Source organism: Musca domestica, unplaced genomic scaffold (genome assembly GCF_030504385.1).
Source record: "Musca domestica strain aabys unplaced genomic scaffold, Musca_domestica.polishedcontigs.V.1.1 56, whole genome shotgun sequence".
In the NCBI taxonomy this organism is placed as follows: domain Eukaryota; kingdom Metazoa; phylum Arthropoda; class Insecta; order Diptera; family Muscidae; genus Musca; species Musca domestica.
Genome location: NW_026712356.1, coordinates 1,005,158 through 1,030,827, shown reverse-complemented (window position 1 = coordinate 1,030,827; position 25,670 = coordinate 1,005,158). Strand labels below are relative to the sequence as shown.

The window sequence follows — 25,670 nt, the reverse complement described above, 5'->3', positions numbered from 1 at the left end:
TCCAAAAAGTCTCTGGAATGGACATTTTGTCTACAAAAGCTGACAAACTATTTCACACATTGAATATTTTTGGATGGCCATCCAAAACTGCTTGGCTTTTTGCAATGCCCGTAACCCCCATTGAAATGTGCGTGAGGATCGGGCAATAATACGCCCTGCTGACAACTTTGCAGTTTTTTTGGTCCATTTCAACCCCTAAATATATGGCGATCATCTCCAAAAAGAGTAGGCTTCTATTCTGACCCTGATCTTATCCCCATGCAAAATTTCGTTAGGATCGGGCCATAAATGCGATCTGTATATGATATCCTGATATCCTAACTACTTAGTTTTGTTAGCTGTAGAAATATTACCAAATGTTTAATTCAAAATGAAAATATGACAAAATTGAAAAAATATGAGAAAATTTTACAAAATCAATATTTTCATCTTTAGAGAGATATTTTTATGCGATTTTTTAGACGTTTTTTCTTTCCTGCCAAGAGGCCATTCTGAATTAATGAGAACTGTCGAAATCAGTTCAGCCGTTTTTGACATATATGAGATCTTTCAAGCATATCTTTGATAGACATATATATCGCACATATTTTGCTATATATCCGATTTGTTGGATGTTAACATCAATGTAAAGACCAGAAATATCCTTGTCATGGCTTTGTGATTTCGCCAGGGTTTAAAATATTTGCGGTTTATTGAAAAATTAAGAATTTTTTCAACACAAAAGATATGGTCTATTTTACCCGCTAAATATTATCCGATGACCACCCAAATTGGTAGGCTTCTTCCCGCCCTAAACTCTAGCTATATGCGAAATTCCGCGTCGATTGGTCTATAATTGCGACCTGTATAGCTACTGCAAAATCCGACATTTTTTCAGTATTTGGTCCATTTCAACCCCTAAACATTTGACGATCAGCTCGGCGAGCTAGGAAGATCCATATATACTTTCCTATATGGGAAACCAATATTTCGAGGTGTTTCATAAATTCTGGCCCAATCAAACTTATAATACCCCCAACACATAGTGTTGTAGGGTATAATAATGTCACAAAAACAGGCTGTAAGTAAGACGGGATTTTTTTTTCTCAAATGAAAATTGTTTTCATTATTTTTTTTTTTTGCAAATTTTTTCTAATAATGACGTTCGCTGCTTTGGTATACACCATTAATTTTGTACGAATTAATTTGCACAAATAAATTCAATTTATTCGATTTTTATGTTGCTATAAACTAAAGTTTTTGTTTATTAACCCACAGTTTGTTTCAAATCGAAATCAAAAGTGATTTATTGTAGCATATGGAAATTTTCTTTCAAATGAATCTTTATGGGAAACTGTGTAGTTTTACTAAAGAATTTCTTTTGACAGCAATGGAATTTCTTTGAAGTTTCCCTAAGATTGTTTTAGTTCACTAGTTTTCAATTTGATTCCATTCTTTTAAATAACATAAAATTCCATTTTTTTCCTAAATAACATAAAATCATGGAATGTGGCTGCAGTTCTCCAGTGGCAAATTTCTGAGAAACACTTAACAAATTTGGAAAATAAGTTCAAATGAGTTTTTTTTTTTACAGACATACATGGATACCCAACTCTATAAAAGCTATTCCCAAACAAGTCTATTAGGGGCTAGGAAAAGAAACAAAAAAATACTAACACCACCTGTTGGTGTTGCTGCAGTTCTCTGCCATGGCAACAACACCAATGACACTTTTACCAAAATCCTCATGGGAACATAAAACAAAATAGAAAAAAGTTCCAGTCAGCCAGTCATGTCGCAGTGAAATGTTATTACCTGCCGTGTTATTCTGTGGAAAAACTAGCAGGCGAAACAAAATTCCAAAAATAGTTGCTCTTAATTGCCATATATTTCATCTATGCTTTTTCTCGCAGGTCTTTCAGGGGGAAGTAAGTTCACCAGTTAATACTGGCAACATCGACAGAGATGATGGGTTAATTGAAAAAACATAAAATGTCAACTTTGTGTGTACCGCCAGTTTAGTTCAGTTGGTTAAATTGGTTGGTTGCTTGCAGTCTCTCGTATGGAAGTAGACACCACCTCCCCCTACCACCCCTTCCTTTTGAGTTGTCTTGACTGCGTTTACCATTTTTATTTAACTTGTTTCTGTTACGTTTTGGTTTTCCTCTCATTTTTGTTGTTGTTGTTGCATTTAAGCAACAACTAATGCACCTTCATATCTGGCTATCTGTTAGCATTACCATGGCGACATTAACAACTTTTAAACTAGCACTCACTCCATCTCCATGCTATTGGGCAATGTTGTGTTGGCTGCCATAGCCAAACTGCTAGTGGGGGAAAAAATACCTTCTTAACACTGTTGTTGGTTCATTGTTTTGGTCTCACAAAGACGATGATGGTCTATGAAAAAGGTAACGAATCCCCAACACCATGGTTTTTATTAAACGTTAGAGGTGTGAAAATGTTAGGTTTTCCAAGAAACCGGGTTTCATGAAACAGAACTAAAATACGGCATCGGAGGAGAAGGACTGTACTTTAGTCTTTTTTAAATAATATTAAAGAATACAGGGTGAGATGAAAAAACTGCAACCAATTTCAGACTGTTTTCTTTTCTAAACCACTCGTCCGACAGCTGTTAAAATTATTCCAGTGACAGCTCATTATATTGTTTACAAGCGTACAAAATCATTTTGGTGAGAATTCTCCAGAAAAAGAGCTATTCATGATGTAATTCAAGCGTGATAGTGTGATTTCTTTATATTTGACTGGAGAACCATAAGTGGCTACGTTAGAGCACTTCAGCTGGGAGCGTAGCCCGTGATACTGAAAGCGTAGCCCGACGTCAAGGAAGTGGACGGAAGAAAACAGCAACATCAGCAGAAATGTTTCGAAAAGTAAAGAAGCGACTTGATCGAAACCCGCGTCGCAGTGGCCGAAAAATGACTCGTGAGCTGAACAAATCGCAATATTCCATTCGGCAAATATTGAAAAATGAGCTTGGGGTAAAGCCATTGAAATTCCAAAAATTGCAAGAACTTACACCGCAATGGAAAGAAAATACATTCAAAAGAGCTACAGAGTTGCTTCGCTTGGCCGAAAGTGGTCAACTGCGGAATTAGTTTTCCTCCGATGAGAAACATTTGTTGTCCAGAAGTTTGTAAAGAAAGTGATCGTGTTTACTTGCCAAAGAAATGTGCATCTTCGGTTGGCCACCAGAACTCATGCGCTGGCCATGGTGATGGTGTGGGCCGCCATAACAGCCAATGGTCGCTCTCCGCTCGTATTAAACGACTGTGGCATCAGAATAAATGCCGAATATTGTCGCGAAAATATTCTGGAGGGTGTATTAAAACCTTGGGCAAGCAAACTTTTTGGCCGCAGACCTTGGACATTCCAACAGGACTCAGCACCATCGCACTCTGCACCCGCCACCCAAGAATGGTTACAAAATGAGGTTCCTCCCTTCATATATACCGCACAATGGTCACTAAAATCTCCGGATACCAATCCTTTGGACTATTGTGTCTGGAGTATTTTGGAAAGGAAGGTTGGCACTAAAAATTCCAAAGTGTCGATCACCTCAAGCAAGCGCATCGTCAGGAATGGGCCAAAACACCGCAGAACAACATTCGGGCAACGTGTGACGGTTTCATTGGCCATCCATAATTCGTGCCAAAGGTGGCAATTTCGAACAAATCTAAACTTGTTCTAAAATTGGATGCTATTTCCGACATTTTTTGCTTTCATTAAATAAAATAAAAAACATTTAAAAATTATGCCGTTTGACTTTGTTGCATTTTTTATCTCACCCTGTATAGTTGCTTCTGAAATATTTTACATTTTCGAAAATATGCAGAAAATCTACCGAAATTTTGGCTTACTTGCCAATGAAGACTTTAAGTAGTTCTTCTATATATATATATATGAGGCCATCGAGAGGTCTTCTATGGATGGCAGACCTCTGAGAGGCCTTCAGTAGATGGGATACTTTCGAGAGGTCTTCTATAGTTGGGAGACCTTAGGGAAGTTTTCTATAAATAGGAAACCTTCGGAGTACCTTTCTGCAGGTCTTCTATGGAAAGAAGATTTTTATGGGAAGGCGGTATTCTACAAATAGGAGACCTTCGCGAGGTCTTCTATTGATTGGAGACTTTAAGGATTCTTCTATACATAGGAAATCTTAAGGAGGTATTCTATGGATAGAAGCTCTACAGGAGATCTTCTATGGATAGAGGACCTTCCATATATAGAAAACCCTATGTAGACTTTTTATGTATGGGAGACGCAAACCCCTTAAAAGACCTTGCGAGAGTCGTGATATTTTTAGATTCTAACCATTTTCTAAACCTAAATTTTCTGATTCCATTCTTCAGTTGATACATTTTCTTGTTTAACTTAACGCCACTTAATACACCCTTGCTAATTAATTTGTTTCGGTCACAATGGCACTCATTTTCCCATTTCCAAACCAGGCCAACCTAAATAATTTATTATTCGGTTATTGTGTTTGAACTCCAACCATAACCTACTAAACAAAACCAAAAACAACAATAGCAACAAATACATTAAATATATATTTTTTCTACATTCAACATCGATATAGCGGCAGCGGCTTCTCACCTTATCTACTAACTATGTAGGCGATAAGATTTTCCAAATACCAGTGTGAGCTGGCTGTGAACAATGCTAGAAAGAAAAACCATAACAACTAAATTGGCTTTATTGCAATTGTTGGTTTCTTTTTGTTGAGTTGCAACAGGTGGAATAGAGAAACGGAGGGAGAGAACACATAAAATTGAAAAAAAAATATTTATAAACAAATAAAGCTAAAAATAACAACGACAACAAAAGATATGCAATGCATGACTATACTACAAACTATCCTTTCTGGTGATAGCTATATTCTACCGGTTTTAAAGTTATTTTCCCTCAGTTTTGCTTTGTTTCTCATTCTTACTTTGTTTACCTTTTCAATCGGCCAGCATAGTTTTTTACTTTTATCTTGAAAACAAATATGAGTAAATGCTATTACGCAACTTTTTTATTTTGATTTACGCACAATTTTCCATTAAAACTTTAGAGCCATTAGGCACACAAATATTGTACACTAAAGGGCAAAAGTAATTGTCAGTAAGAAAAAAATTAAAAATTGGAAAATAAAGCTCTTGTGTATTTGACATTCAATTAATTGGAGGTTTCGGAGGTCCTCAGAAGGTCCCCTATAGATAGGTGATCTAAAGGAGGTCTTATTTAAAAACGGAACCTTCATGAGGCCTTATTTAGATTGAGGGCTTTTAAGAGACCCTTTTATAAATTGAAGACCGTTTGTAGATGGGAGGCCATGGCGAAGTCTTCTATTGATAAAATACCTTTGGGAGATCCTCTATGGATAGGAGACTTTCGGGGTGTTTTTTTTAGACAGAAGACCTCAATAGATAGTAGATAGGAGAACTTTCGGAGGCATATATGAGACTATTAGGAAGCCCCTTTATGAGTTTTTCAGAAGATCTTCAATGGATAGGCACCTTCACGCGGTCTATTCTACGAATAGACGTCCTTCAGAACATTTTCTGCAGGCCTTCGGGAGATCTTTCATAGATAGGAGACCTTCCGGCGACCATGGGTAGGTGTTCTATAGATACGAGACCTTCGAGAGGTCTTCAATAGATAGGATTTGATTCCATCTAAGGTCGTATAAAGATATGAGATCTTCGAGACGTCTTCTGTAGATAGGACACCTTCGAGAAATCTTCTATAGATTGGCCACCTTTTGTATAACTTTTTTATAGGGTATCTTTGAAGGTCTTCTATAGATAGGAGGCTTGCGGGAGGTCTTTTATTGATAGGAATCCTTCGGGAAGTCTTCTATAGCTAGGAAGCCTACGAGAGATCGATAGATAGATTAGAGATCTTCGGATATCTTCTACGGATAGGATACATTTGGAAGTATTCTGTAGATAGGAGATCTTCGGGAGATCTTCTATATATAGGAGACCTTCGGGAAGACTTTTATAGATAGAAGATCTACGGGAGGTCTTCTGTAAATTGGAGACCTTAAGAAGGTCTTCTGTAGGTAAATTCTTTTGGGATGTGTTTTTTTAAATTAGGATCTGGGAGGATTCTAAAGATAGGAGACCTTTGGAACATCATATATGTGGAAGACGATTAAAAGGTCTTTGCGATATCTTCTATAAATAGGAGACCATCGGGTGGACTTTTATAAATGGAAGACCTTCAGGAGGTCGTGTATAGATAGGAGGCCTTAGGGAGGTCCTCTATAGATAGGAGACCTTAGGGAGGTCCTCTATAGATTGGAGGCCTTCGGGAGGAAGCCTTCCGGAAGTCTTCTATACATGGGGGACCATCGACAGGTCTTCCTAAGATAGGGGACTTCTGGAAAGTTATTCTACAAATAACAGACCTTCGGTAGGTTTTCTATATATAGCACATCTTCGGGAGGTTATCTTTAGATAGGAGACCCTCGGGAGTTTGTCTATAGAAAGAGGAACTTCGGGAGATCTATAGATAGACTGGAGACCCTCAGCAGGTCTTCTATAGAAAGAATAACTTCGCTTTTTTCTATAGATCAAAAATATACTCGAAAGGCCTTCATTTCATTACTCTTCTATAGAGTACCGGACTTCCATGGGGTTTCCTATGGAGAATAGGCCTTCGGGATATCTTTGGATAAAACGAAAGGCCTTTCTTAGATTGAACAGTTCGATTTTTATATTTTATGGTTAGAAAACCCGACAACCTCGGGAGTTTGTCTATAAAAAGAGGACCTTCGGGAGATTTATAGATAGACTGGAGACCTTCAGACATTGCTATTTTTGGATAAACTGCCTTCAGGGCGCCTTTCTTGGATACTACAACTTTTCCTTTCTGTTCTATAGACTCCGGACCTCCATGGAGTTTTCTAGAGAGAATAGGCCTTTGTGACATCTTTGGATAAAAGATAATGCCTTTCTTAGATATAACAGTTCGATCTTTATTTTTTATGGTTAAAAAATCTTCATGTGGCCTTATATAAAGTAGAAGAAGTAAATAAAGGCATTTCGTTGATAGAACAGTTCGATCTATTTATTTTATGGTTAGAAGACCTTCGTGAGGTCTTTTTTATATCGGAATTTGTAGATGGGAGATCTTCATAAAGGTACCTTCTATTAATAAACGTCCTGATCTTTTTAAGATCCTCAATAAATGGAAGGCTTTTCTACGACTGGAAAGCTTTATAAAGGATGTATAATTCTATTCAGTTTTATCTGGCCCACAATTCAAATTTGAAAGTTTCGAAAATCCGATAAAAAAATGTTAGGTTTGGACAAGTATCGAAAAGAAATGATTTACAAATTTTTTGTCGCAAAGTTTAGGACGCTTGTAGAATTTAAAAATATATGTATTCTTACAGTATACACTCGAAATAGCCACCAAAAACAAATAAAAAACAATGCTTACAAAGCACTAATATAATTTTTTTTCCAACAATTCCAATTGAACTTTGATAAAACAAATTTAGTTGGTTTGCAAAATTTTGGATTCAAAATTCCATTTTTGGCCTCTAATCAAAGTTCCTTTGGCTTGTTTTTTTTTATAAAATAGCTATTAACACTTCTTATAATAATTTATTATTTTTAAATAAACTATATATTTCTTTTTCTCTTTTTTTGTATACGCACAACATCTATGGCACCAACAAATGATAAAAATAATAATAAAAACAAAACTACAAAACAACAAATTATCTTTGAAAACAACAACACCTCAATCCACGTGAAAATTCAAATTAATTCTTCACATCTCTTTTTTTTGCGTAAAATAATTAATGGTATATCTTTTGTGGCACTCTATAATTTTTCACCAAAACAATATTAATCTATGTATGTGTGTGTGTGGGTTTAAAATAAATCAATTTTACCACCTTCTCACCATGTATGTGTGTGTGGGTATTTTGCGAATACAATAAATCTTCACCATGAAAACAAACTATTCCCACGCTATTGGTCTATTTTATGTTACGGTAACTATTCTGCTGCTGCTACACCACCACTGCCACAACCCCATCATCATCAACACCACCACAACTACCGTCATTTATCTACCATCACAATTGGTGGCGGGCTTATCTTGTCCTAAATCCTCCTCCAACACGCAACACACACACAGATTTTCCACCCGGTCAACTTTATCGATCAAGTGAGAAATTCGATTCAACGGAATTCCATCAATACCAACAACAAGGTTTGCTTTTGTTTTAGCCACATGTGTATCTTGTTATAGGCCAGCTACTAGCACGCATGTCCAAAGCATTTTAAGGACTTATTTTGCATTTCAGTTTTTTTTGTAAATTCTTTAACATTTAATTTTTTTTTTACAAAATTAAAAATAGTTGATTTGTTGTTCAAAAAAAAAAATCCCTATATAAACACAATTTGGTTGTACATCCTTCATCCTTTAACAAGAGAAAAATTTCCTCCCTTTTCACCCGCCTAGTAATTGCATTATTTTGCCGTCTATTTTAATTAACTGCATTTGCCATTGTTTGCCATCGCTTTGCTTTGTCCTGACTGCCTGTTTTACAACATGCCTGCCACATATATATTTAAAAATCTGTTGCATGCAAATTGTGTGTGTGTATATATGAGAGTGTGTTTGCCTGCGGGAAATTTAATCAATTAATTTAAAAAAAAAAACTACAACTCAACTCATGTTCAACGTCATTGATATATGTAATTTTTTTCTGATTGTCAGGTTATTGATTTTTTTTTAATAGGACATTTATCCGAGCTACACAAACACATTAAACTATTGAAAATTTAACGGCGCTATTTTGAACAATCAGTTGTGCTTGCAAATAGCTGGAATAGTTGTCCTTAGCTTCTGGTTTAAATGGAAAATGGATTTTTGTAGAATTAATTATTTTTATAAAATAAAAGAAAACAAAAACAATTCCTAGCGACAGTATTTGGACCGCATTCGCTTTCGAATACATTTTGATCGATATAAGAGAACGAAATTTGTCTGGGTCAATTTTCGATACCAAAACTCTATTTCTTATTTCTATACGGAGTTCCATGTGAAATATTAAAATTAGGGAATCCAAGAAATGGGTAAAAATATAGACAAATCGTGTTTCAGAACATATCTACTTCTGTTACTCTTTAGAGACGAAAATAGCCATTTCTCGGAAACTATTATCGATATAGGGTTTATTTATTAAACACAAAAACACTATGTTGTGATCGGTCCAGCCAAAAAGATTATAACATACCTAGATCCACCATACCGATTTTTCTATCTAGCGAGCTGAGTCGATCTACAGGGTGAGATAAAAAAACTGCAACAAAGTCAAACGCCATAATTTTTACACTTTTTTCAATTTTTTTTTTGAATGAAAGCAAAAAATGTCGGAAATAGCATCAAATTTTAGAATAAGTTTAGATTTGTTCGAATTGTTCACCTTTGGCACGAATTATGACCTTCAAACGACCATAATGAAACCATGAAATCGTCACAAACTGCTCGAATGTTGGTCTGCGGCATTTTGGCCAATTCCCGGCGAAGCGTTTGCTTGAGGTGATCGACACTTTGGTATTTTTTAGTGCCAACCTTGGTTCTCAAAATACTCCAGACAAAAAAGTCCAAGGTATTTGTATCCGGATATTTTGGAGGCCATTGTGCTATGGAAATGAAGCGAGGAATCTCATTGGATGGACGGACAGACACCTCATTTTCTAACCATTCTAGTGTGCGCGTGCTGAATGCGATGGTGCTGAGTCCTGTTGGAATGTCCATGATCTGATGCCCGTGAAGATAAATTGTAAAATATAAATGCAATGTGTTGGTGCGCAAGGGGTTAATTGAAAAATAGTTTTTTCTAATATTAATGGTTTTTAACATTTTTTTTGGATAAATCAACGTATTTTTAAATTAATTTAAATTAAATTAACTAATTAAATTAATTTAACAGGAAAATGACACAATTTCCCGACGAGGACGAATAACCAGAGTGGTGTTGGCGGTAGGGAAACTGCATGGAAAATGCTGAATTGCACAAAAACTATGGTAGCTGCGTCATTGAGGCGGGTCTTAAATGAAAGGTCTCGAGGAGTACTTTCTGGCTATATATGCCTTATATTCCCAACTGATTTCAGATAATCGAATTTTTTCGATTTTCTAACCAAAGTGGCGGTTTCGGTAGGGAAACTGCATGGAAAATGCTGAATTGCACAAAAACTATGGTAGCTGCGTCATTGAGGCGGGTCTTAAATGAAAGGTCTCGAGGAGTACTTTCTGGCTATATATGCCTTATATTCCCAACTGATTTCAGATAATCGAATTTTTTCGATTTTCTAACCAAAATGGCGGTTTCGGTAGGGAAACTGCATGGAAAATGCTGAATTGCACAAAAACTATGCTAGCTGCGTCATTGAGGCGGGTCTTAAATGAAAGGTCTCGAGGAGTACTTTCTGGCTATATATGCCTTATATTCCCAACTGATTTCAGACAATCGAATTTTTTCGATTTTCTAACCAAAATGGCGGTTTCGGTAGGGAAACTGCATGGAAAATGCTGAATTGCACAAAAACTATGCTAGCTGCGTCATTGAGGCGGGTCTTAAATGAAAGGTCTCGAGGAGTACTTTCTGGCTATATATGCCTTATATTCCCAACTGATTTCAGATAATCGAATTTTTTCGATTTTCTAACCAAAATGGCGGTTTCGGTAGGGAAACTGCATGGAAAATGCTGAATTGCACAAAAACTATGGTAGCTGCGTCATTGAGGCGGGTCTTAAATGAAAGGTCTCGAGGAGTACTTTCTGGCTATATATGCCTTATATTCCCAACTGATTTCAGATAATCGAATTTTTTCGATTTTCTAACCAAAATGGCTGTTTCGGTAGGGAAACTGCATGGAAAATGCTGAATTGCACAAAAACTATGCTAGCTGCGTCATTGAGGCGGGTCTTAAATGAAAGGTCTCGAGGAGTACTTTCTGGCTATATATGCCTTATATTCCCAACTGATTTCAGATAATCGAATTTTTTCGATTTTCTAACCAAAATGGCGGTTTCGGTAGGGAAACTGCATGGAAAATGCTGAATTGCACAAAAACTATGGTAGCTGCGTCATTGAGGCGGGTCTTAAATGAAAGGTCTCGAGGAGTACTTTCTGGCTATATATGCCTTATATTCCCAACTGATTTCAGATAATCGAATTTTTTCGATTTTCTAACCAAAGTGGCGGTTTCGGTAGGGAAACTGCATGGAAAATGCTGAATTGCACAAAAACTATGCTAGCTGCGTCATTGAGGCGGGTCTTAAATGAAAGGTCTCGAGGAGTACTTTCTGGCTATATATGCCTTATATTCCCAACTGATTTCAGATAATCGAATTTTTTCGATTTTCTAACCAAAATGGCGGTTTCGGTAGGGAAACTGCATGGAAAATGCTGAATTGCACAAAAACTATGCTAGCTGCGTCATTGAGGCGGGTCTTAAATGAAAGGTCTCGAGGAGTACTTTCTGGCTATATATGCCTTATATTCCCAACTGATTTCAGATAATCGAATTTTTTCGATTTTCTAACAAAAATGGCAGATCATGATCTGCGGCCAAAATGTTTGCGTGCCCAAGTCATTAATACACCCGCCAGAATATTTTCGCGATAATATTCGGCATTTATTCTGATGCCACGGTCGATTAATACAAACGGAGAGCTACCATCGCCTGTTATGGCGGCCCACACCATCACCATGGCCGGCGCTTGAGTTCTGGTAGCCAACCGAAGGTGCACATTTTCAGCTGACCTCTTTGGCAAGTAAACACGATCATTTCGTTTGTTTACAAACCAAACCAGAAAATCAAATTCGGCAGTTCACCACTTTCGGCCAAGCGAGGCTACTCTTTAGCTCTTTTGAGTCTATTTACCTTCTGTTGCAGTGTAAGTTCTTGCCCTTTTTGGAATTTCGATGGATTTACCCCGAGCTCAATATTTCAATATTTGCTGAATGAAATATTGCGATATGTTCAGCTCATGAGCCATTTTTTGGGCACTGCGACGCGGGTTTCGATCAAGTCGCTTCTTTACTTTTCGAATCATTTCTGCTGATGTTGCTGTTTTCTTCCGTCCACTTCCTTAGCGTTCGGCTACGGTACCAGTATCACGGTAACGAGCGAAATTACGAGACACAAAAGATTTATTAACATTCAAATGCTGGAGTGCTCTAACGATAGCCACTTGTGGTTTTCCCGCCAAATATATAGAAATCACTCTATCACGCTTGAATTCCATCACCAATAACTTTTTTTCTGGAAAAATCTCACCAAAATGCTTTTGTACGCTTGTAAATAATATAATGAGCTGTCACTGGAATAATTTTAACAGTTGTCGGAAGAGTGGCTTAGAAATGAGAGCTGACTGAATTTGGTTACAGTTTTTTCATCTCACCCTCGAAATTATTTGTTATTAAATTTTAGAACAGTGTTGGCTGGTTTGTTCGGGATACCATAGTATTTTGTTATTGCAAAATGGTCTGGCCTAATCCTATTATTGTTGTTTTTATAAAAGCAACGTGGAGAACGAAGGTAATGTTTACCAGGGGGTAAGGCAGGGAATACTTTGGTTTCGGAAAGAGCCACCAATCCTCATTAGTTCCCTCGTTTTATGTCTGGGATATTCTCCCCAGAAGTTATTTTAAAAATAACTTCTATGATAAAAAAAAAACTTTTTTTTACCATGACGAGATCGTAAGCTCCATAGAAGAGGAACCAAAGAAGTAAATAATACTAAAATTCTGTTGGAAAATTGCTATACCTGAACATATTTTTTATATGACTGTACCGCCCGATATTCTGCGGTATTTTGAAAGTTTCGGCAAATTTCACATTCGAAATGCCTGTATAATATATACGAAAACGCCTAAAAAATTTTCTATCGTAGAAGCTTTTTAATAGGTCTGCTATCTAAGAAGTCCTAAAGGGCCTATGTCCTATATCTGTGAAAGGCTGTTATACGATATTTTATTTGTAGAAGGTCCCTAAAAAGTCTTCTATTTGTAAAGGCCTTTTCCATGGTAAAAAAGTCATTTCAAATAAGCATATTCATCTCTGAATTTTCTGTAATTTACCTTATCAGAAAACCTTTTAAGATTCGGCTATTTGTTGTAGGTATTTATTTGCTTTTTATACAATATAGAATATATCTGATAGTTTCCTTCTTTATAAAACACTTAAAAAGGTCTTTTCGGTAAAAAAAAAACACCACTGAGAACTTCTCTGTTGGAATGCCTTTCGAATGATTTTTCTTTATAGAGGACCATTAAATTTATAAAATATATTTTGGTAGTTTAGAGATATTTTTTATACAAAAGCTGTGGGAGGTCTCATCGTCTAGATAGATGTCTTTCAAGATCTATTTTTAGGGATACCCCTTTAAAGATTTTGAGCAGTTTTTAGAGGATTTCAAGAAGACTTCCCTTTATAAAGGATTTTTATAGGAGATCTTTTGAAGTTCTTTATATAGTAGCTTCTCAAAGAATCATTTTTATTTAACTTTGAAGATGTCCTTTGAAAGGTCATCTATTTATAGACGACTCATAAACGGCCTATTAAAGACGATCCACAGTTTAAAGAATATACTTAATATTCATCTATGAAATATATTAAAAGGCTACCCTCTTATTCCATAACAAAATCTACTTCAAAGGTTTGCAAAATCCACAGATGCCATACTCGTATTTCCTCCTTCAAATCAGATAAGGTGCGAATCACGAATTTTCAGTACGAATTCAATGCAATTTTTTAAAATCACAATAGCAGTTATGAATCTCAATGGCCAATATTTGCTGGCATTTACAGAAAACGGTGTGGAATGCACACTGACTGTTTGGGGGAGAATGGGAAGGAATAATTGTTGTTCAGCACGTATCGTAAATATTAATACCTTTAGGTGGAGAAGGAGGAGAGTGATATGCCTTTATATTATTATTTATTTATTTACTTGGATTGCCAATACTCCCAAAAAATTCAACTGAGAATGTATTTACTTATTGTATTTTATTTCATTTCAAAACCCAATAACCGCAACAAAAACTATTACTGCCCGTCCGTATTGTAAGTCGGCAAAGGCAACGCCTTACCGAAAAAATGACGTAATTTTGTGTTTAAACGTCGTTTTGCTCTGCGGCTCTCCTTAGCAATTTTTTCGGTTTGTAAAGCGGAGGGACAGGGGCGTTGCTATTTCTGTTTTGCCGGTCTTGCTTTATTTACGAGTTTTATATTTTGTTTATTTTATTTATTTAACTACTGCACGCTAACCACCGAGCTGCTTGGTGGTGAGAAATAAACTTTTTTTGTTTTGGTTTTTAAGTAGGAGACAACCTAACGAACAAAAAACAATAACATTTCAAATAAGTCATTTTGAACTTGGCATAATTAAGAGTTTTTTTTTGTGTAAAAATCTATCTCGAACAGGTTTTCGTCAAATATGTGGTGTTGCTGTTGATTATAATGTCGCTATAACACGAATAAAATTAATATGGAAAATGTTATAGCTTAGATGAGTTTGAATGGAATTCCACAATTTGAGGGAATCAGAGAGATTTCAATGGAAATTTTAATATACGCCAGGGTCGTACGCAGAAGGTGAGGGTGATGGGTTGCACTGGCGCACTTTTCAAGTCGTTAAAATTCCGGATTTTTTTGCATGGACAATTTTATGGATATTCCATGTCCTTTTATGGAGATTCCATCTCTAGAGGACATGTTGAGGGTCCTTTAGATAAATCTGTTAAAGATTTTCTTGTCATAGAAGACTTGTTAAGGGTCATATGGTCAGGAACACGCCTTCTGGTCATAGAACCCGTGTCAAAAATCAGTAAAAGACCGTCGATTTATAATATACCTACTAAGAGTCCGTCTAGCTATGATATACTTATAAAAGCTATGCCCCATAAATCATTCTCTTACGGTAAAGGGTCTTCTTTGCATAGAGTGCCGGTTAGGGTCTTCTTCAGTACTTATGTCTAGGTATAGGAGATATAGGTGTGCCCATTCGCGGTCAAGCGCTTGCTTGAGGTGATCGACCTTGCTTTCCAAAATACTCCAGACTCAATAGTCCAACAATTGGTATCCGGAGATTTTGTTGGCCATTGTGCGCTGGAAATGAATGAGGAACCTCATTTTGTAACCATTCTTGGGTGACGCGTGCTAAGAGCGATTGGGCTGAGTCCTGTTGGAATGTCCAAGGCCTGCAGCCAAATTGTTTGCGTGCCCAAGGCTTTAAAACACCCACCAGAATATTTTCGCGTTAATATTCGGCATTTATTCTGATGTCACGGTCGATTAATACGAGCGGAGAGCGACCATCGGCTCTTATGGCGGCCCACACCATCACCATCACAGCAGTCTGAAATTGGTGCAGTTTTTTCATCCACAAGTCGTTGAATAAAAATTTTAATGCCCATAACAGCTGATGGATGTAGTAATGACAAGTGCATACACCCTTATAAGGTATTCTAGGTATAGGAGATCTATTATAGGTTTGCCGTTCACGGAAGTTCTGTGAAGATTTTTCTATCCCTGTTTAGGTATTTTATACTCATAAGGCATGTAAAGGGTTCTCTGTCCTTGGAGGACCTGTGAAAAGTATGATGTCCATAGGTGGTCTCATAAAGGACTCCATACCTGCTAATGGTTTTTTATCCTTGGAACACTTAGTGAAGTTTTCCTATCTTGAGGGGCTCTGCTAAGTTCAGTGTATGCATGCAAGACAAAAGTTCAAGGTCTGCTCTCCCTTTCTACTCTTGCAATATCTGTTATGGACCTAACATACGTTGAGCTGGAGGACTTCTGCCCTGTTATGGGTATTCTATCCAGAAGACCTCTTAAACGTCTTCTAACGATATGAGACCCGTCTCAAGGCTTCTGTAGTAGTCAATAAGGACTTTCTCCTATAACGGACCTGTTATTCACAGAAAGCATGTTTAGCGTTTTCTATCCATAATAGATCTGACATGGGTCTTCTATATTTAGAACCTCCTGCCAAGGGCCTTCTCTCCATAAAGTACCTGTTAAGGATCGACTATCTCAATAAATCATATATGAAATATTTGAAAAAAGGGCCTTGTAACTATAAAAACCTGCAGATGACCTTTAGAATGTCTCTCGATATATTTGATGAGGTCTGCACAATAACTTTTCAAGATATTCCTTTCGTAAAACGTTTCTGGGGAGTACCTCCGAAATCTTATGGGTTTGGTAGGTACATGGACATGTCATATGAAGTGAGTATTTCGCAAACTGCCAACAGGGGTCATTAAATATGTTAAAAATTTTGTTTTTTTTTTTGTCTTCCGCAGGGGTTTTGCCCATTATGCACTCAACCAATGTTGCGAGCATTCCCAGGAAAATATTGTATTGTGATGCTTTTCGCATTACCAGTATCCTAAAAAGAAAGACAACTACATACCCTTTGCACTACCAGTAAGCTAAAATATAATGAGTTATTCCTATAAAATGTAGAAGGCATTATATTGACGTAATGCGACGTAATGCGCTTTTTTTCTGGCTCGGAGATGTTTTAGGGTGTGTTCACACTCTGTCACCGTTACTCGTTACTTGGTGTAATAAAAGTAAGCCTTTGCCTTGTTCATTTTTTTAAGGAAAAACTCATTATTTTTAAGTTTCCTGGTAATGCCGAGGGAAAGATGTTGAGATTGTTTGCTCCTCAAATAGCACCTATTCATATGAAAAACTTTTAGAAAATTTTCTTCTGAAAGATAATTGATAATGAAAAATGAGATACATTTTTTTTAAAAAAATGTATTTTTTTTACATATTACCCATGAGTCACAGTACGTGATTCTCTAAATAAATTAGTGAAAAATTACGTCCATAGCGCGAGTCTCACTAATACCTCAGTAGTGTTCTACAACTTTTCATTGGCAAACAACAGGTGGCTTCGCCAACATCTGGAAAACGTGGCTCGCTGTATATGGACACATGCACATGTGTGTGTGTGTGAAGATGTGTCTGTGCATGTGAAAAGTGAATTTGGTTTTGTTTACCTCAGAATTTCAAACAAATCGCATGAGACATTTGCTTGCGGTTGCTGTTAATCTTCACCATTTGCTGCTGCCCCTCCATCCGCTCTCATGAACATATCAATCAACAAATTTATTAAACATTTTTATTGTTGTGTTTTTTTTTTTTGCAATAGATATTTTATATGTTCTTTTATTTTATAGCTGGAAATATTTTAATTTAAATGCTCTCCATAATGCTTGGGTGTGATAGCACATTTGTATTTGAACAAGTGATTTGTCTGAATTTGATACATAAAAAATTATTTGAATCCAATGCCAAACGTGTACTCATCCATCCCCAACTTTTTTTTGGCATTTCTATCGATTTATTTCAACATTCACCCACACAGCAATTTAAAACCATAATGGTCATTTCCTTATACAAATTCACAGTTAATTATTCGCTACTTTTTATGGGTGTCTTAATTCTAATCCGTTTTTGTATACCACCGCGAATTGAGTAGAATGTTTTGCATAACTTGACCTATTTTTAGACATGTGTATGATCGATGTCGAAAATATAATGCAGCTTTAAAGCTGTAGAAAAGTAAATAAAAAGTTTAAGCCCCTAAAGGTATGCTAACGACAACAAATTTCTTACAAGCCTTTCAGAGGTGTAAGCGTGGGTTGGTTAGAAAATTTACTAAGGATCTGTCTGACCTGTAAGTATGATCACTCTTCTTCATCGGGTTTTAAAGCGAGGATATTTACATAGTTTTTACTGAGTAATGTTGTACTCTTTAGGCCCCTTGAAGTATGCTGTTAGTAATTCTGTTTTTGAGCTATTTTTATAGGTCTATCGGATCTGTGAGGACGAATTCCTAAATTTTAAAGGTCTATTTAATCCAAAACTTGGAGTTTTTAAATAGATCTATCGAATCTATAGAGGCTAAAATACACATGATGTTAGAGTCATATGTAAAGTGGCTTCGTTCCACAATTATTAGTAGAAGTTTTATAGTTTACTTTAAGACGCTTCCCAGAATTTTTAATTAAAAACGAAATTCTTTATAGCACAGTACATATCTAAATTGTTATACTACAAGTACACGGTGAGATGAAAAAACTGCAACCAACTTCAGACTGCTGTCATTTCAAAGCCACTCGTCCGACAACTGTTAAAATTATTCCAGTGACAGCTCATTATATTGTTTACAAGCATACAAAGGCAATTGCAATTTGGTGAGAATTTTCCAGAAAAAACATTATTCGTTATGGAATTCAAGCGTGATAGTGTGATTTCTTTATGTTTGGCTGGAAATCCACAAGTGGCTATCGTTAGAGCACTCCAGCATATAAATGTAAATAATAATTTGTGTTTCGTATCATCGCTCGTTACCATGCTACTGGCAACGTAGCCCGACGTCAAGGAAGTGGACGGAAAAAAACAGCAACATCAGCAGAAATGGTTCGAAAGGTGAAGAAATAATTTGACCCGTAGCAACAACCCGCGTCGCAGTGACCGAAAAATGGCTCGTGAGCTGAACAAATCGCAATATTCCATTCGGCAAATAAAGCTCGGGGTAAAGCCAAAAAAGTTCCAAAGAATCTACACGCAACAGAAAGAAAATAGACTTAAAAGAGCTAAAGAGTTGCTTCGCTTTGCCGAAAAAAAAAACGATGAGAAAACATTCCTTGTCCAGCAGTTTGTAAACAAACAAAATGATCGGCAAACATTGAAAATGAGCTCGGGGTAAAGCCATCGAAATTCCAAAAAGTGCAAGAACTTACACCGCAAGAGAAAGAAAATAGACTCAAAAGAGCTAAAGAGTTGCTCCGCTTGGCCGAAAGTGGTGAGCTGGCGAATTTGGTTTTCTCCGATGAGAAAACATTCGTTATCCAGCAGTTTGTAAACAAACAAAATGATCGTGTTTACTCGTCAAAGAGGTCATCTGAGAATGTGCACCTTCGGTTGGCCACCAGAACTCTAGCGCCGGCCATGGTGATTTAGTGGGCCGCCATAAGAGCCGATGGTCGCTCTCCGCTCGTACTTATCGACCATGGCATGAGAATAAATGACGAATATTATCGCGAAAATATTCTGGAGGGTGTATTAAAGCCTTGGGCACGCAAACATTTTGGCCGCAGACCTTGGACATTCCAAGAGGACTCAGCACCATCCCACTCAGCACGCGCCACCCAAGAATGGTTACAAAATAAGGTGCCTCGCTTCATTTCCAGCGCACAATGATCACCAAAATCTCCGGATACCAATCCGTTGGTCTGTTGTGTCTGGAGTATTTTGGAAACCAAGGTTGGCACTAAAAAATACCAACGTGTCGATAACCTCAAGCTAGCGCTTCGCCGGAAATGGGCCTGATTACCGCAGAGCAACATTCGGGCGGCGTGTGGTGGTTTTTTGGCCGTTTAAAGGCCATAATTCGTGCCAAAGGTGACCAATTCGAAAAAATTAAAACTTATAAAATTTGATGCTATTTCCGACAATAAAAAAAGTGTTAGAATTATGGCGTCGACTTTGTTGCATTTTTTTGTCTCACCCTGTAGTTATTGGGAATTGTCTTCTTATGGCTTATGGCTTCTTATGATGGCTTTTTCGAAAATTGTTTACAAAATGCTTACAGGTCCGATAGCACTTAAAAACATTTACATAAAAAATAACGAATATGTATTTGATAGTCGTTATCAAATACATATTCGTTATTTTTTATGTAATTTTTTTTAAGTGCTATCGGACCTGTAATAATTTTTTAAACAATTTTCGAAAAAGCCATAATAATTGTATTAAATACATTTTTTATTGTGCTTATTAATTTCTTTCTTGTTGCCAATTTTTTTTTACCATAAATCCCTGACGTTGACAATTTTTTTTTTAATTACCATAAATATTCTTTAATGGAATGCGGCGGCATTATGGTTTGGAATTCCATGCAGCGAACATCGCAATGTCGCCAGTATTGGAATTTTTTATTTATTATACTTTCTACGGAACAAAAAGTTCATTAGCTGCCCGTTGAGGGGGGAAAGTCGATAAGAAATGTTAATATACTAATAATTGAATTCCAAATATAGACAAGCGTTTTAATCAATATATGGACGAAAATTTTTGCAAAAATTTTAGAATATTTTTTTTTTAATTACAAGCCTTAGAACCTGCAATTAAAATATTAATTCCGATCATTCGCTTAAATAAAGTTTAAAAATAAATAGTATTAAATTAGGTTTATGGTAGTCAGATTTTAAAGATGAACAATATCGGTCCACTCCTTTTGGTACCTCCCCCACAAAAGGTCGAAAAAGTATATATATTTTCAGCACGGAAAGAGAAAGGATAATCCCAGTTTGCTCCAACTTTGCAAATCTTAATATTTGCATCAGTGCTAGGTCAGGTGTGAAAATGGACAATATCGGTCCACTCTATCAAGTACCTCTCCCACAAAGGATCAAAATTTTGAAAAATTAAAAATGTGATGTAAGTAATGTAAGAGTCCAATTATCTTTAAATTTCACACATCCCAATATTTTATTAAAAGTCTGGTGTTAAGATGGAATATATCGGTCTACTCCTTCTGATACCTCCCCCAAAAAAGGTCGACATTTTCATACAAAAAAAAAAAAAAGTATAAATAAATAAATATTTTACTGCACAGAAAGAGAAACGATAAAGCGATTTGCTCCAACTCTCCAAATCCTGATATGAGCATTAGTGCTAGGTTAGGTGCGAAAAAGGACAGCAACGGTCCACTCCATCAAGTACCTCCCCCATAAAGGGTCAAAGTTTTGAAATCCGAAATAAGCATCCGGTTTTCTTCATATTCCATACATCTCATTATTTTTACTAACACTAGATTTGATGCGAAGATGGAATGTATCGGACCACTCCTTCTAGTACCTCCCCCACAAAGGGTCAACATTTTGAATATCCATGAAACTCATTAAAAACCAAATTAACATCCGATTCCATTCAGACTTGGTACATCTCAATATTTCCATCAAAACACAAGATCTGTTACAAATATTGTAGAGATCAGAAGCGGAATAAGCATCCAACTCTCTTCAAATTTCACACACAAACATATTTGCTTACACAAGGTCTTTTCTGAAGATGATATGTATCTGCGAACCCCTTCTGGTACCTTACCCACAAAGGGTCAAAATTCTTTCTATATCTTAATATTTCTCTCAATCAAAAACTTGAGATGAATGTGGAATTTATGGTTGCGCATAAAATTTCATTTAAATTGTTAGATTTTCTTGTAATTTTGCCCATACCAATATTTTTATCTGTATTAGATGAAGTATGAAAACGGAATACTTCGGTCTATACCTCACGATCTGGTACCTCACGCACATACCTCATCTCATATAAATTGAAGGGAGTAACCGTTATAGTCCAAACCTCCTGCGCGCCGCAATATGTATATCATATTTATTTAGGTCCGATACAAAATGGACAATTTTGGCCCATTCCTTCGGAAACTACTCCATTTCATCATAACAGGAGTAAAAATATTTTTAAATAACCAAAAATCAGTGAGGGTATACATCTGTCCTCTGAACCGACAGATTCTTTTTAATTTGTTTGATTCCCTTTCGTTTTGGCCTTAAATTTGATGAAGAATCTTGAAAACTTGACTAACGTCAGATACCATTTATTTTTATTTATTTATTTTTTTTTTTTTTGACATAATGATGGAAATATTTTTTTTTGTTTTTTAATTTTTTTAGAATATAAAGACAAAAGAACAACTTAATTGTTCAAATATTCTCAACATTTTTTCTCACACTTCTCATTCGAATCGCATTATTTATATGCCTATAGGAAATTATTTTAAATACCCACTAAACTAGTTTCTAATCAATTCTATTTCCAATATTCCAAAATCGATCTTGAAGTTATATTTCCATAACAATGTGCCATCAACGAACGTCAAATGTATTTTTTCCGATCTTCCTTCTCTTATTCCGCTATTAGGTACGACCTGAAGTTAATTCAATTTCGAGGTCATTTAATATTCATCTCCCAACAACCATCATTAACGGCACAAAAAGGTTGGCATATTTTTGCTTAAAAAAATAAACAAACAAATAAATATGTTCGGGTGGGATATTATCCAATTAGGGGTCAGAAACAGTAAACGTCGGTCTGGTCTGGTCGGGTCTAGCCAAAATGTGTGGCGGTTGACGGTTCGTCTATAAAAATATAAGAGCTCCTTACTTGGCGTTTGTCTGCGTCATCGTCATAATCATCATCGTCGTTGTCATAATTACATTTCATACCCTCCGCCAACCGTTCAACAATCAATGTCGTCGGTCATCATTCTTATTATACACTCGGTTTAAGTTTTTTTCTCAAAAGTTTACTTTGCGGTTTATAACAAGTTGTTGTCGCTGTAGTTTTTTTCAATATTTTTTTTTCTCAACTCACATTAAAACGTAGAATTGTTCAGCTGTCCACCGTATTTGTCATCTATGTATAGTCGTAGTTAATGAATTTTTATTTAATTGAATTTACATACATTTTAATAATTTAAAACTTAAAAGGCCAAAAAGATGTCAATAGCAATTTTAAATTATGACTTGCGGTTATAAATAATTATTGACTATTAATGGATCGAAAAAAAAAAACATAGTTTATTTAACGTGGTTTGCTGAAATTATGTTTTTGCAAGGAAAGTTAGGCCAAATTAAGATAAAAAAAATTAGATTGCCGTTTCGAAATGTTTCAGTTTCCAAAAATCGTTAAGAGAGTCTTAACGACGTTTAGATTGGCATGTGGAAACTTATAAAAGTTTTAGCTATTATCTTTTTGGAAACACTGTTTAAGACTAGTTTTTGTCATGTCTGTACAGACAACATTGAATCATTTATTCGTGAGATACTGACCGAAATGTTGGGAAGACTATATCAAAATTTAAGTTAGTGGATGGACAATTTTAGGCGTAGTCGCGGTCAAAATTTGCATGAAATAATCACAAAACAATATTTTCTATGGACTATCAGTTTAATTAGAGTTTCAATGCATTTTTTGTTTTGAAAAACTAGAGGTCCTTTTGTAATTGGTATTCATTGTTGAAAATGAGATTTGGACCTTAAGTTTTATAGCCGAATGTGCAGGCTATGTGCCACCATTACTTATCTACTTCTCCTTGGAAATTTTTGTAGCTTACTGGTAATGGTATGTACTTGTCATAACTACAGGGTGAGATTAAAAAAACTGCAACAAAGTCAAACGCCATGATTTTTACATTTTTTTTTTTTTTGATTTTATTGAATGAAAGCAAAACATGTCGGAAATAACATCAAATTTTGGGATAACTTTAGATTTGTTCGAATTGGTCACCTTTGGCACGAATTATGGCCTTCAAACGGCCAATGAAACTGTCACACGCTGCCCGAATGTTGCTCTGCGGTATTTTAGCCCATTCCCGGCAAAGCGCTTGCTTGAGATGATCGACACATTGGTATTTTTTAGTGCCAACCTTGGTTTTCAAAATACTCCAGACACAATAGTCCAACGGATTGGTATCCGGAGATTTTGGTGGCCATTGTGTGCTGAAAATGAAGCGAAGAACCTCATTTTGTAACCATTCTTGTGTGGCGCGTGCTGAGTGCGATGGTTCTGAGTCCTGTTAAAATATTTGTGTGCCCAAGTCTTTAATACACCCTCCTGAATATTTTGGCGATAATATTCGGCATTCATTTAGATGCCAAGGTCGATTAATACGAGCGGAGAGCGACCATCGGCTCTTATGGCGGTCCACACCATCACCATGGCCGGCGCTTGAGTTCCAGTGGCCAACCGAAGGTGCACATTTTCAGCTGACCTCTTTGGCAAGTAAAGACGATCATTTTGTTTGTTTACAAACTGCTAAACAACGAATGTTTTCTCATCGGAGAAAACCAAATTCGGCAGTTCGCCACTTTCGGCCAAGCGAAGCAACTCTTGCTCTTCTGAGTTTATTTTCTTTCTGTTGCGGTGTAAGTTCTTTCACTTTTTGGAATTTCAATGGCTTTACCCCGAGCTCATTTTTCAATATTTGCCGAATGGAATATTGCGATATGTTCAGCTCACGAGCCATTTTTCGGCCACTGCGACGCTGGTTTCGATAAAGTCGCTTCGTTACTTTTCGAAGCATTTCTGCTGATGCTGCTGTTTTTTTCTTCCGTCCTATTCCTTGATGTCGGGCTACGCTACCAGTATCACGGAAACGAGCAATGGTACGAGACACAAAAGATTTATTCACATTTAAATGCTGGAGTGCTCCAACGATAGCCACTTGTGGTTTTTCAGATAAATATAAAGAAATCACACTATCACTCTTGAATTCCATCACGAATAACTGTTTTTCTGGAAAATTCACACCAAAATGCTTTTGTACGCTTGTAAACAATATAATGAGCCGTCACTGGAGTTATTTTAACATCTATCGGACTAGTCGCTCAGAAATGGTAGCAGTCTGAAGTTGGTTGCAGTTTTTTTTATCTAGCCCTGTATTTCACTCATACGAAAAAATTGTCCACTCCTCAATTGGAAACGAAATTGCCCATGGAAAAACAATATTTAGTCACTCAGTTCGGATCTCTCCGTTGTCCCTACACGAATTTCGCTCAGTGTAATATAACCATATTATTTATTTGCTATGGCATACATACCACCATTACTAACCTTCATATCTGGTCATACAGTTAAGAATATTTATAACATACATACTTACATAGAATAAATATATATATACATATATATACCCACATATACATCGAGTATATGCAAATATAAGTTAAGTACTTTGCATGCTAAACATATTTTACTTTTGGTTTGTAAATATTTGAGAAAAGCTCGGACAAAATGAATAACCAATGTTGAAACGTAATCGTTTTTGTTGTTGTTTTTCGCATTACCTTGTTTTATATTTGTTTTGTATGTATTTCGCAGAATTACTGTATTCAATATCAAATGAATTATTTTTAATTTATGTACTTTTGTTTTCCCCCTTTCTTTTTCATCTACGATATCATCCTGCACACAGCACGTGAATTGGAATCAGACTCCGAGGGCTGGGAAGAACGTGAACAATCGCGTACACATTCGGTTAAGTTCAATCCCGATGTACCAACTCACGAAAAGGATTCAACATTTACCCGACAAAACACCCCACATCCCAAGGAGTTGCGTGACAAGGCCAAAAAGCTAATTCTCAAACATCAAAAAACCGATGAGCCAGCAGCAGGTGGTTTGGAACCACTTTCCGAAGAGGTGAGTAGCAGACAGATAAATTAAACTTTTTTTGTTTTTTCTTCGGAATAGGAATAATTATTCCTCAAGCAGCCAAAATGCTAGAAAATGAAGTAACCAAATTTTCCAAAAATATTTCAAAGCAACACCGTCTTCTTCGGTCAATTCTCTGATTATCAGGCATGTCACAGAAGTTTTACGAAATCGATTTATTTCACCTTTTCCAAATCGTTACGATTTGCTTTTGCTTCTTCAGCACTCGTACGTATTGACTAAACCGAAAAAAAAATCATTTCACATTTTTGAAATAAAAATATGGTAACTCCATGCAAAAAAGGTCGTAAACAAATTATTGACAATTAAAAAAAGAGTTTAAATTGTTTTTTATAATATAAACACCAAAAGTAAAAA

At 36.2% G+C, this 25,670-nt stretch overlaps 1 protein-coding gene across 1 annotated transcript in view; it reads left to right on the top strand.

The window, feature by feature from the left end:
- The window catches only part of LOC101895704 (uncharacterized), a gene marked incomplete in the record, with an annotated part of 445,807 nt that overhangs the window by 134,524 nt on the left and 285,613 nt on the right, over positions 1 to 25,670 (top strand). The window contains 2 exon segments of the mRNA XM_059128648.1: positions 8,146 to 8,220; positions 25,054 to 25,280. Of these exon segments, the coding sequence (XP_058984631.1) occupies positions 8,146 to 8,220; positions 25,054 to 25,280 (302 nt within the window).